We start from the raw sequence: 14,467 nt of genomic DNA on the forward strand, positions 1-14,467 counted from the left end.
CAAGGCTTGGTCTCCTGGAGACGGTTGTCGCCTCTAAGAAAGGTCAAAATCAACTTTTTATTTTTAAATAATTGCTGCCAGTTAGCTGTATGGCTATTCATCGTCAGTGAAAAACTGTGCAAATCTCGCAGAGATGTCTCAAGTTTGCAGTTCTGATTTTTGCCTGTTGTTGATTTGATAACCCATGTATGTGCGCTATCAAAGCAAGTAAGATTTTTTAATATCCAGCTATTTCTAGACTGTGTCCATTCTTCCACCTGTCAGCAAGAGTAAGCATAACTGTTTATGTTTTCTTACATTGGTCACAGTCATTGTGTTTATTTCTTCCCAAATTTTTTTTTTTACTTGCTGTGGTTTCTGAGTTACGGTAGTATGAGTTTACTGTTTGTGCAAGATGCGTATTGAACATATCCAGGAGGCAATTGAAAACATGGTTGTGGTCTGTTGCAGGTCAATGATGATGACAGCCTCTGATATTGCAGCCATTGCCAAACCCTGGGAGGTACAGAAAAAAGTGAGTGTTCTGTGCCTCGTTTGGTTTTTATGTTTTGGTTGTTTTTATACGTTGTTTGTTTGTTTATCAGCAGACAAACCACACTTTTCCATCCATTGTTTAATGGGCGGTTCTGGTGAGGTTATGCCCCCTCTTTCTTTCGGCTGGTAACTGGCGCCACCTCGCGGCAAGATCACACGAGAAAGGAAAAAAACTTGCATTGGTCCCAAATAGTATATCGGTTTGGTAACAGTTCATGTGTAAGTCATGCATTTTATACGGTAAACAGACAATGATCGGTTCTGGTGAGGTTATGCCCCTTCTTTCTTTCGGCTGGTAACTGGCACCACCTCGCGGCAAGATCACAAGAGTTGTCTCGCGTTATCACCCCAGAAGCGCTCATTGTATGAACAATAAATGATCTTATGTCTTGTGTCTTTCCTGTGTCAACAGCCGTGAATACTCACTAGTGCAGTAACAGCTTCTCTTCTCTGCTGTCCTCTCCCCTCCTATCCTCTTGTGTATTCCTTCCTCTTTTTCTTCTTTGCCATTCCTGAGCTTTATAGTAGTCTCAGGGTCATGTTATGGTGAGAGTTGTACATGCCACATTGTTTGTAATTGCCCTGCAACGTGCATGGGCATCATCTCGTTTCTTCTAAGACAGACTTCTTTACAAGTACGCTTGCCAGACCTGTTTACCTTTACTATTTTGGAGTAATGTATTACTATTTTTTAGGATTTTGGGACAAATATACTCCATTTGAGTCCAAACTACGATTTTCAAATGTGCTTCAAACTAGGTTTATGTTGCTAATGTTGGCGTTAACCACTGGGTTACTATTTTGGTCATCAGACTACTATTTTTTTACTTGACCTTTACTCTTGTCAAGTTTTAGGGGTAAACAGGTCTGGCTTGCCAGGACAGGCTTTTCTTGACTATCTTCAGAAAAGTCACTGTTGTTGGCCTTGTTAGGTGCAGTTCAGCTCTGAAGCAGACTTTTACATTTCTTGTTTTCACTCCTTGTGCTTATTGCAAAATTCACTCTGGCTGTACTTTTTTTTTCAATAAAAAGTGTGTGGTGAAATATATCAGACAAAGATATTTTGATAACACATGCTGAAGCACTGTCAGCACTGATAGACTGAACACTGCTGTTTGTTTTAAGGTTGCTGAGATGGTGGCCAGTGAATTCTTTGAGCAGGGAGACATGGAGAAGGAAACCTTGAAGATACAGCCCATGGTGAGTTTGATACCTTTCATCCTGTCAATCGAACGATCCAGTTGTGTGGTAAGCTCGCTACAGAAAAGAAAAGTCACTGCGACCTCGCTGCGAGGTCGCTGTGAGGTCGCAGCGATCTAAATACATCGCGGCAAGTAGTCGCAGCTGGTCACGGCTAGCCGCGATGTTGGCGCGAGTCTCGCAACAACATCGCGGCTAGCCGCAACCTTGGCGCGAGCCTCGCGACAACATCGCGGCTTGCTGTGACCCTGGCGTGAGCCTCGCGACAATATCGCGGCTAGCTGCGACCTTGGCGCGAGCTTTGCGACAACATCGCGGGTAGCTGCGACCTTGGCACGAGCCACGCAACAACATCAAAGTTAGCTGCGACCTTGCCGCGAGCCTCGCAACAACATCGCGGGTTGTCAGTCATGTACAGATTCAATTCCTGATGCCTTTCTCATCTTCCTATTAAAACAGGCATGAACACCACCATACTAATGTAAAAATGGATAACTCACTGTAAAATGCCAAAGCCAAAGAATCAGCCCAAAGTATTATACAAACATTCTTTATTCAGTAGAACCCTCTTTTAAGACATATGTAGACAGAATCTGAGAAAATGGGGTCTTAAAAAGGAGGGAGTCTTATAAATTGGTCTGAAACAGTAAGGTCTTAAAAAGGGGGAATAAGTCTTACGGGCGGGGATGTAGCTCAGTCGGTAGCGCGCTGGATTTGTATCCAGTTGGCCGCTGTCAGCGTGAGTTCGTCCCCACGTTCGGCGAGAGATTTATTTCTCAGAGTCAACTTTGTGTGCAGACTCTCCTCGGTGTCCGAACACCCCCCGTGTGTACACGCAAGCACAAGACCAAGTGCGCACGAAAAAGATCCTGTAATCCATGTCAGAGTTCGGTGGGTTATAGAAACACGAAAATACCCAGCATGCTTCCTCCTAAAGCGGCGTATGGCTGCCTAAATGACGGGGTAAAAACGGTCATACAAGTAAAAGCCGTGGGAGTTTCAGCCCATGAACGAACAAACAAACAAACAAACAAACAAACAAACAAACAAACAAACAAAAGTCTTAAATCAGGTCCTATAAGGGGAGTTCCACTGAAGTGTGTGTAGCTGACAGTGTACAGTGTTATGCTTGTACAAACATCTTTAAACCAACTCATTTTTGTCACTAGCTCACAGTGTATCTCGGATGCCTGCATGTGAACAATAAAGATAGACACAGTCACTCATGTTGAAAGAATTGTCATGCTTGTTTGTGTGTGCCAGGAAATGATGGACAGAGATCAGAAACACAAACTTCCCAACATGCAGGTTGGATTTATCGACGCCATCTGCCTCCCTGTGTATGAGGTAAGCCAGATTGTATATCCATGTGCAGTCAATTCTCTCTTCTTGGTTCTTTGAATCTTATCTTATGTCTTTGTGTTTGTCTATAGGGTAATGTTTGTACATTTGTGGTTTAAATTCTGTGTTAAGGTGGAACTGGATGGAGAGTGTGATCGGTTTAGCGATGTGAGTGGGGGGATGGGGGACTTTTGATGATCATATATGGTGAGTCTGCAGTGTGCATTTCCTGCTGCAACGTTTTTTGGGTTTGGTTAAGTCTTGCACAAAACATGTAGTCAGTAACAAGCATTGAGTGTTGAAGGCAAACTTAATTGCTTGAATACAATCAGTTTTCTGATAACATGTTGCGCTTAACACTTCCAGCTCTTTCAACAACAAACAATTAAGTAGAAGTGCAATGCCAAGGCACTGCATACCCCCGCGAAGGACAAATCCTCTCTCTCTCTCTCTCTCTCTCTCTCTCTCTCTCTCTCTCTCTCTCTCTCTCTCTCTCTCTCTCTCTCTCTCTCTCACACACACACACATTCACACCCCAAGTCACACACACATAGACACACACACACACACACACACACACACACACACACACACACACACACACACACACACACACATACACACACACACACTCATTGACTCACACAAATCTCATACACACAAAACACTCATACGCACAAAGACACACACACACACACGCACTCATTCACACACACTCACTCACTCACACGCACTCACTCATTCACTCATAGAAACTTAATACACACAAAACACACACTCAAGCGCACATATAATCAGATGGACACACACACCTTTACAAACAGACACACAAACACACTCATACACACACAAACATACACACAAACTCACGAACACATTCATGCACACGCACATACACGGCACAGCCACTTTCTCTCTTTCTTACACTTAGACGCACACACACACACACACACACACACACACACACACACACACACACACACACACACACACTAACACACACATGCAAACGCACATAAATAACCACACTCTCTCTCTCTCACACACACACAAACACACATACAGATACACACACACTAACACACACACACTAACACACACATGCAAACGCACATAAATAACCACACACTCTCTCTCTCTCTCTCTCTCACACACACACACACACACACACAAACACACACACACATCGCGCGAGAGAGAAAGACCGCATGGAGGGGATGACGTCATGATGCATGACGTCAAAGCCTTTCGACGTCATCTTCTTACTCAAGCTTTATCCATAGACTTGGAAACTATAGAATTTCTACCCGGCCAAAAGCGGCTTTTCTGTGGCTTTTGCTCCAAAACTGGGGGAAGCCATTTTACCTACCTTATTTTAGTTAATATGTTTCCAATTTTTTGTTTCCAATCCCCGACTGTAGCCACTGACCAGGCACAAATAATCCTTCTTTATCATGTATTATCGGGATGAGCATTTCTCAAGTTGATTACAGTATAGCGTTTGTGGGATACCTAATCTTGTGACTCTTTACAGGCAATAGCGCGGGTGTCGCCGAGGTTGTCCCCCTTGCTGAAGGGCTGTCAGCAGAACCGCGCACACTGGTTGGAGGAGGCTGAAATCAAGCAAGAGCAGCAGCAGCAGCGACGTCTGGAGAAACACGCCGGAGAGGAAGAAGCGGAGAACAAAAACAAAGACAGTCAAGAAAGCAGCACCTCTTGACACATGGCTTGTTGCATAATCTAGACTTCTTTCAAATTTCTGCATAATGGACTGTTTTTCCTCTTGAATTATTGCATAATTCATACTTTTTTCAAGTCAGTATCTAAACATGTGCACCTAACTTGCACGCCTGTTAATTTATTTTGTATTTGTTGATCTTCCAGCGTGTAAACCATGGAAGACCTTTTTTGCTCCTATTTATGTTTTGATGCATTAAATACACGCTTCGTGATTGTCAAACACTATAGTGACTACATGTACATTGTTTTTGCACACTTGTCTTCTCTCTCGAATAACTTACAATTGTTTGACGAATTGTTGCTAAATACCAAACTGTATTTCACTGAGTGATTTGTTTGTTTTGTTTTGAAGATTGATGCCTCTGACACTGTGTCTGTCAATACGCATTTAACTTTGATCCAAATCATGCTGAGGCTAGAGTTATTTATTTATTTATTTATTTATTTATTTGTTTGTTTATTTACATGATTGCTTTGTCAATTTAGTTATTTATTCATTTTGTTTGTTATTCTATTTTTTTTATTTTTTATTTATATTTTTTTTATTTTTATGTCTGTATTTTGTTTGTCTAACAATCAAATCGACCAGAAAAAGAATTTGTTGTTAACTTTACCAGATCAGTGTTCTGTGCAATATAGGCAGAAAAGATGAGTTGAAGTCGTCCCATTTAATAGCTTGCTGCATATCAGCCGTTAGGCTTAGAAGTGAAAGTACACATGTGACCCTCCACCACGGAATGAGTCACATGTCACCTTTTTATTTACCGGTATATTTTTTTTTATTTACGTGATTTTCATATTTTACATTTTCCTAAAGAGTTTTTTATGCTCTATCCAGTGGTGAACACCGTTTTAGAAAAGAGCGAAAACTGTTTGAGTTATAAGCCTGTGACTAAGGTGACCCTCACACTGTTACCAGACACTCCCCGGACTTATTAAGCCTAGCGCAGAACCGCGCGAGGTGACATGCGACTCATTTTTGGTGGAGGGTCACATATAGTAGAAATACTAACAATGATGTGAATACATTTAACATTTTTTTTAATGCATGTGGAAGTAAAACGCTGCAGCTGATTATTGATTTAAATTGATGGTAATGACAGAGATGTGTTCATTTAGAAGAGAAAGGAGACTTCTTCTTCTTCTGCGTTCGTGGGCTGAAACTCCCACGTACACTCGTGGTTTTTTTGCACGAGTGGAATTTTACGTGTATGACCGTTTTTTACCCCGCCATTTTGGCAGCCATACGCCGTTTTCGGAGGAAGCATGCTGGGTATTTTCGTGTTTCTATAACCCACCGAACTCTGACATGGATTACAGGATCTTTTTCGTGCGCACTTGGTCTTGTGCTTGCGTGTACACACGGGGGTGTTTGGACACCGAGGAGAGTCTGCACACAAAGTTGACTCTGAGAAATAAATCTCTCGCCGAACGTGGGGACGAACTCACGCTGACAGCGGCCAACTGGATACAAATCCAGCGCGCTACCGACTGAGCTACATCCCCGCCCAGAAAGGAGACAAGTAATGGTAATACAGTGGAACCTCCCCTTCAAGACCTCAAAATATCTGAGAAAAACAGGTCTTAACAAGGAGGGAGTCTTAAAATGGGGGTACATGTACACAGGCTGTCAACTGATAGGCTAAGAAAACAGGGTCTTAATATGGAGGAAACCCCCCGCGGGTTAGGGGGAAGAATTTACCCGATGCTCCCCAGCATGTCGTAAGAGGCGACTAACGGATTCTGTTTCTCCTTTTACCCTTGTTAAGTGTTTCTTGTATAGAATATAGTCCATGTTTGTAAAGATTTTAGTCAAGCAGTATATGTAAGAAATGTTAAGTCCTTTGTACTGGAAACTTGCATTCTCCCAGTAAGGTCATATATTGTACTACGTTGCAAGCCCCTGGAGCAAATATTTGATTAGTGCTTTTGTGAACAAGAAACAATTAACAAGTGGCTCTATCCCATCTCCCCCCTTTCCCCGTCGTGATATAACCTTGAATGGTTGAAAACGACGTTAAACACCAAATAAAGAAGGAAAGAATATGGAGGAAGTCTTAAATTGGGGGTCTTCAAAGGGGGTTCCACTGTACATGTAGTGTAATGGGCATTAGCGCAAAACCTGTAGCTTCAAAGTAGTGCCGGTGATTTTATGCTGCAGTGAACTCTGGTCCACACAATGAAAACTTTCAATGATGTAAGGTTTCCATGTGCTATAACTTGGATAGTGTGAGTTTGTTTGTTTGTTTGCTTAACGCCCAGCCGACCACGAAGGGCCTAAGGGCCATATCAGGGCGGTGATCTTCTTCTTCTGCGTTCGTGGGCTGAAACTTCCACGTACACTCGTGTTTTGAACGAGTGGAATTTTACGTGTATGACCGTTTTTACCCCTCCATTTAGGCAGCCATACGCCGCTTTCGGAGGAAGCATGCTGGGTATGTTCGTGTTTCTATAACCCACCGAACTCTGACATGGATTACAGGATCTTTTTCGTGCGCACTTGGTCTTGTGCTTGCGTGTACACACGGGGGTGTTCGGACACTGAGGAGAGTGCACACAAAGTTGACTCTGAGAAATAAATCTCTCGCCGAACGTGGGGACGAACTCACGCTGACAGCGGCCAACTGAACGCTGCAGAACACTGCTTCTTCTGCTGTCATGCTTTGATCAAATGAAGAAAGACGGGTTATTTTTTCATATACAATAAATACAGCCATTGTTGAACAAAGCATGAATGTGTATTAAAATATAAAGTTTCTTGCTATTATGTAGACTTGGCTATAATAGCTAAGAACAAACAAACACAATGGCAGTGTTTTCTATTTCTTCATCGATAGGTCCAAGTAAGTCCGCTCTATTTGAAAATGTTCTTAAGTTTTGTTTGTACGTGTACTGGTTGTGCGTTACTCATTGATATTGAAAAACTACAGGTGAATCTTGAAGATTTCCTACCCCCACCCTCTCACACTCTACCCCACCTCACTCCATCCCCCCTTGCAAGTACACGCAAATTGGAAAGGCAGCTTTAAGTGTCGTGAGAGTGGTTCGATTGTGCACATGTACCATGTACTTATCTGTTTATGTTTGTCCAGTAACTTCTGTTTTCTATGTGGATATCAAGAATCAAGGTTTTCTTATATAACGTTGCAATTATGTTACAGCACTGCAACAGTGAATTGTGTCAGAAATAGAAATGTTTAATCTGCTTGATTTTTTTCTTTGCACTATTAGTGTCTCTTTTCTTCTACCATTATTACCATCACTGGCACTGTTTTCAGCATAAGTTTTTTTAGAAGGATTTAAGTTTTTCCTCCCCATGCTTGTAGTTTCTGTCAGACTTCTTGGGTTACCAAGAGCACAAATCACAATTTACACTTGTTTAAATGGTCTGAATCTGATAAAGTGACAAGACTTGTATGTTTTCGGTGCTTGTGCATTGCCTATGAGTCGAGTAAAGCTTTTTCATACCCGAAAAGTAAATATAATTGCTGTGAACATTAATGACAGGATTGGAAATTTGTATTATGGCTATGAAAAGGAGACTAACTTTATAGGTCTTTACAATGATGGTATTAATCTTCGGCAATATTGTACATGAAATGATGGATAGAAAACGGTATTATTTCCTTTTGATCTTGTCTGTGCATGTTTTACTGTATCGTGATAAAAACACACCAGTGTGTGTTATTGAATAGCTGTTGCCACCTTTATTTTTTTGTATTAAAATAAATTAACAACAATTCCTTATTGTTTATTTTGATCTGACAAGCATTACTTGTTCATCATACTTTATCTCTTCACAGGTATTTTACCATTTTATTAATTGTTGATTTTTAAGTGAAAAATTCTTGCAGTGATCTGTTTTTCATTTGTTTGATAATTATTCTTTTTATTTTTTATATTCTTTTTTAGTGTGATACATATCAAGTCGTATGGCAGAAAGTTCTCTGCAGAATAATTGACCTCAGTGTTTCATTGTAAAAGTACATGGCAGAAGTTTTCTTCATCATTTTATGTGAAGTTTTCATAGAATACTTGCAGCACTATTTTTGAACGTAAGATAGCTCAGTTTCTTCTCAACAGGTTATTACATTCAGCTGTCTCAAATACTCAGATCTGTTTGCTGTTTTGTTTCACAGCAGCATTGCTGCTTTTGTTAACGAATAATGTATTGAATGATTAGGTTACTGAATTTTTTATGTTGCTGCTGAGTTTGATCAAGACTTGGCATTTTGAAAGTATTAGTAGCATCTTAAGACCAGATTTGCATGATAAGCAATGAATCACCAAAAATTAAAAAAACGCTTGCGCTGGACCCGAGTACTCTTCAGACATTCACACACACACACACACACACACACACACACACACACTCTCTCTCCCTCACTCCTTCTCTCTCTCCTTCTCTCACACACACACACACACACACACACACACACACACACACACACACACACACACACACACACTACCACATCTCCATTCTAAAACACGTCACGTTCCAAATGAAAATACGACATTCTATTTTCTTACGTCACTATTCTTGGTTTACGGTACCATTCGGCGGCTTTGCTACGAGTATGGCATAGTCTTGGTTTGCCGAGACCTTGCACCGTTCTATCAGACTGCCTGGCTGGCTGTTGCACCGCGAATTCCTCCCACCGCCAAGTCGTTTTTTTGTGTTTTCTATTTCGCATTTAGGTCCCAGGTAACATTATGAAGTTTTAATACGATCAATCGGACCTATTATCAAGTTAGTGTATCAACTTTTGAACGAACTGCGCCCAGTAGTTTCCCAGCAATAAGCTGTTAAGTCGAGACACACACACAGACACACAATTAAAGTCTGCTGGACCCTTGTACTAGCGTACTCGGGGATAATGGTTATAATCTAACAAGGATGACTTTAACTGGTGATTTTGGGTATTTTACCACATGTGATTTGAAAATATGAGAATTAAATTTCTAACTGGTCGGACCTAACAATTTTTACTTTATTAAGGTTTTCTTCCAAAGATATAATGTTATTACATGTATTACTTTCTTTCCGTTGTTTTGACTGTTTTATGTGTTGGAGTGATCGGTTTGCGAGAACCTGGATTTGTCTTTGTAAAGATGTACTGGGTAGAAAACAGTGAGCACGGACAGTGATCTAGTTATCGGTCGGGTAGTACTGATACGTGTAACCAACCTTTTGTCAGGGAATGTTCAGGTTGTTATTACTCTCATTTTCATAGTATTTGAATGTTTGTGTATGCTAAATTGCTGACTTTTCAGCTGCTTTCAATCAGACACAAATAGATGTAAATGTATTTCCTTATTTTTTTTTGTTGATTTTATGATGCGTATTTTTCATGTATTGCACCTACCTCAGACAAAGTGTAGTTTTGCACATTGCTCGCAGAGGTTTTTGTTACATTATTATTTGTTCATGCATTATCAGTGATAACATAAGTTAACCAAATAAGTTCATCAAATGTGCATTTGAGATCAAATGGACCAGGTGTTGTGGAAGATGTTATTAGAACGCTGATAAGAATACGTATTGTAATAGCAAAACCGTTGCTATGTATTTTTGCTAATCTGCGAGACATCAAATGGTATTTTTTCTTGTGCAGTGGAATGTGTCTACGATACGAGGCCCCTCTGATGAGAGGATACCTCCTGATGTCCCTTTGTTTTATCAATACCAATATAAACCTGGCGTTACAGGACACCTGCATTGCAGGTACTACATGATGATCTTTAATAGATGAATTCCAAAAATAACCCCGTCAGATTTGTATGGGTGGTGGAAGAGTGATCTTTTCTTGCAAAACCTCCGACACACAAAGGAGGGGCCTATCACTAGCCAGAGGCCTGTCAGAAACACGTGCTCTGATCCCCCGTGTTTCCAACAGACCCGTTTGCTAGTGATTGGTCCATCCTTTGTTTGCTAGTGATTGGTCCATCCTTTGTTTGCTAGTGATTGGTCCATCCTTTGTTTGTCGGAGGTTTTGCAAGAAAAGGTCACTTTTCCACAACACCTACAAACCCGAAGGAGTTATTTCAAAAATTGTCTATTGAGGTATGTTTTGTTAGAGAGAAGACTGACGAGGACAAATGTTCATATCACGAACTTAGTGACAGCATTGTATCTCTTTTGATTCCCATTTTGTGCGACATATTGCTGCGTCAAGTGCAATGTTGTAGAAAGGAGCAAATAGGCAACGATGTTCAGAAGACTTAAAAGTATGAACAGATTTAATACTGATGCGCTAAAACCAGCGTTGATAGCCAATTTCGGTGAACATCACATAATTACCAGTCCCTTTGAAAGGGAAGAGGGTGGGGGGAGTGGTTGAGAAAGGTTGAATTTTTTTGTTTCTTCTGTCAGTTATTTTTCATTCATTCTTGCTTGTTTTTTTGGTTTTTTTTTAACATTTAGTCAAGTTTTGACTACATTTTTTCAGATAGACTAGGAATCAAGACGAGGGTAGTGGTGTGTGTATGTGTGTGTTTAGAGCGATTTCTGGAAACTCTACATACAAATTCTTCCAGACATTTTTTTTCAATTTATTTGTTCATGAATTTACTTTCAGGCCAACAGGCTGATTAAATGTCTCACCCCCCGCGGGTTAGGGGGAAGAATTTACCCGATGCTCCCCAGCATGTCTTAAGAGGCGACTAACGGATTCTGTTTCTCCTTTTACCCTTGTTAAGTGTTTCTTGTATAGAATATAGTCAATGTTTGTAAAGATTTTAGTCAAGCAGTATGTAAGAAATGTTAAGTCCTTTGTACTGGAAACTTGCATTCTCCCAGTAAGGTCATATATTGTACTACGTTGCAAGCCCCTGGAGCAATTTTTTGATTAGTGCTTTTGTGAACAAGAAACAATTAACAAGTGGCTCTATCCCATCTCCCCCCTTTCCCCGTCGCGATATAACCTTGAACGGTTGAAAACGACGTTAAACACCAAATAAAGAAAGATTAAATGTTTTGATATTTCTTGATGCGACTGCTTATCTTCTTTCTTATTATGTGTTTTACTTTCATCCTAAAGGAAAGAAAATGTGTTCTGCTGTCTTTTTTCTGTTTAAATTTTGTTTTCTTTTGCACCTGTGTGACCTCTGTGACTGGCTGAATAAGGCCTGATGGTTTATTGATGTGTCTACTGAACAGTGATTCATGACCTTTTTGAACTTTGTTTAAACTTTGTCTCTTTCTTCTTGTTTTCCCATCACGTACACAGTATGATCTGTCTTCACATTGTGCCATCACTGTGTTTGTTTCTGCACAATTGATGAAAACATTGACCCCATGCCTTCTGCACCAAATGCCTTCCTGTACTGCACAAAGTATGGGGCCGAGACCGAAACAGTGCTTGTCATTTTGAACACGAAAATATGTCTAGTTCACATCTAGGAAAAATTCTGTGTGTGCACTTATTGTGTGAATAAATGGTTTAATCCGTAAAAATCCCAAAAATGCAGGACAAATTGCATCGTACACATTTGTTTTTAACCTTTCTCTTGAAAAGTCCAGAATTGCATTTTTTTCTGCACAGTTGCCTGACAACGGAAGTCTGTTGTGTTTGCTTTTGTTGTGAAAGAATTAGTTGTATCTTGTATTATTTAGGGAGACATATGTAACCACAACAGTCATGTTTAGTGCTGCGAGTCAATCACTATCAAACAGGGCATAGGAAAGTCGTATCTAGTGTGACTCCTGTTGCTGCCAGCTTTCCACTGTGAGGAAGCGACCACCGTTTCTGAGCAATGGGATCATTTAAGTATTTAAATAAAAAAAACCGAAGACCATAGTCTAGTTTTGTACATGGATTTAGGCATTTGCACATCTTGGAACATGCATTCCTTCCTTAACTTTTTCTGCCTGTAAAAAATGTCGAGGTAAAATTTCTTTCTACCATAATCATACACTTTTCGGACATGCGAGGAACTTGAAGATAGCTCTGAATGTAATGTGTGGGTTTTTTCCCCTGAGGAGTAAGTGATTTGTGCCGTCATTGAGGAAGCCTCAATGCTTCCTCACTTGTTAAAGCTGTGGTCTATTTATGACTTTCCGGGGCTACGAGGTTGAAAAATAGGGAAACAATCATGTACAGAATTCTGTACAGCAAACGCTACCCGAAACCCCACCTATACGGCGTGTATGACCTTGAGAGCTTCAGTCAACGCTTGAATTTTGCAGGGATAACATCCGGTTTGCTCTCTCAAGACTGATCATATTTTATCTTCAAGAGAGATCAAAGGGAAAAAATAAACGCCCCGGCGAAGATTCGAACTCTCGACCTCGAGACTTCGTGTCTCATGTCCTAACCCCTAGGCTACTGCGCCAATCGAGAAAAAGAAGGAAAAACATTGATATGAACTCATGTTATGCTATTCTTGAAGCAGCATGATTTATATCTCTATCCGCCCATTGTTCAGAAGTGAATACATGTATAACTATTTCTTAGATGTCTGTTTTCAACTGCACAGAGCTTTGGAGAGATTCAATTACTGTTCTTGTCATTTTTCTTGCATGTAGATATCGCAGCTATTTGCATGGCGCGAATGTCGTGTAGCATGACGGTGTAAACATGTACTGCGATTCCGTGAAACATGTTTGCAAATAAAAGCAAATTTTAATAGCAATTTTTACGTTTTTGCAACGCATGAATGGTAATTCAAGCGTAGAATTATATAAAATTATCAATTTTTTTATCTTTGAAAACACTGGTGAAGTGGCCTAGCGGTTAAAACATCGGCCCCGACATTTCGAGGCCTTGAGTTCGAATCCCTGCCAAGTCGTTTATTTTTTCTGCTCGATCCTTCTCGACAAATATGCTCAGCTCTGAGAGAGCAAACCGGATGTTACCACTGCAAAATTCAAGCGTTGACTGAAGCTCTCAAGGTCATACACGCCGTATAGGTGGGGTTTCGGGTAGCGTTTGCTGTACAGAATTCTGTACATGATTTTATCCCTATTTTTCAACCTCGTAGCCCCGGAAAGTCATAAATAGACCACAGCTTTAAGGCAGAACCTATACTGAACTCCAAAAGAAACGCAAGATTAAGAAATTTAATCTCATTCTTTGGCATTTCATTTTGACGAGATATAATCGAACGAATTTCACGAAAATTGGTAGAAAGCATCTTGGGGCAATGTTCTTTGATTGTCACTAACACAAAAACGTTACCGAAAGAAAGTTCTCATCGCCAGGCTCAGTAACGCGTGTGTCCCCCATTGGCGTTGACAAGGGCCTGACATCTGTCTCATGGAGCGCACCAGGCGGTTGACGGTGTTCCTGGAGGTTTCTGTAGCCGGGAGGAACGGTTGGCGCAGGTGCTGACGGTAGATGACCCGGTCCTGGCGAGCAGTAGTCACACGAGGTCGTCCGCTTCTAGCGCCATCCCGGGTGCTGCCGCTGGCTTGGAATCGGGTCCACAGACGACAGATGGTCGAGGTTGCCACGCCCATGACATTTGCAATGGCAGCTGGGCGATTTCCAGCTTGCAATCGCCCGATTGCTCTCTCCCGGTCAATGGCGCTCAGTCTTGGCATGCTTCTACTGTACAAATGGCTGATTTCAGACAGTGGACGGAGACAGGTTTTTGTTCCTTGTGTGAGCTGAGTACTGTTAACGAAAAAAATCAGGTCTGGCAGCTT

General features: G+C 41.0%; 1 protein-coding gene across 1 annotated transcript in view; it reads left to right on the plus strand.

Annotated features, from left to right (window-relative positions):
* Positions 1–8,622, plus strand: part of LOC138958493 (dual 3',5'-cyclic-AMP and -GMP phosphodiesterase 11-like) — a gene marked incomplete at its 5' end in the record, with an annotated part of 20,524 nt that extends 11,902 nt beyond the window's left edge. Inside the window, 4 exon segments of the mRNA XM_070329667.1 lie at positions 451–514; positions 1,660–1,734; positions 2,998–3,081; positions 4,610–8,622. Coding sequence (XP_070185768.1) covers positions 451–514; positions 1,660–1,734; positions 2,998–3,081; positions 4,610–4,795 — 409 coding nt within the window. The 3' untranslated portion in view covers positions 4,796–8,622.
* Positions 8,623–14,467: the final 5,845 nt, after the last annotated feature.

Source organism: Littorina saxatilis, linkage group LG2, assembly GCF_037325665.1.
Source record: "Littorina saxatilis isolate snail1 linkage group LG2, US_GU_Lsax_2.0, whole genome shotgun sequence".
In the NCBI taxonomy this organism is placed as follows: Eukaryota; Metazoa; Mollusca; class Gastropoda; order Littorinimorpha; family Littorinidae; genus Littorina; species Littorina saxatilis.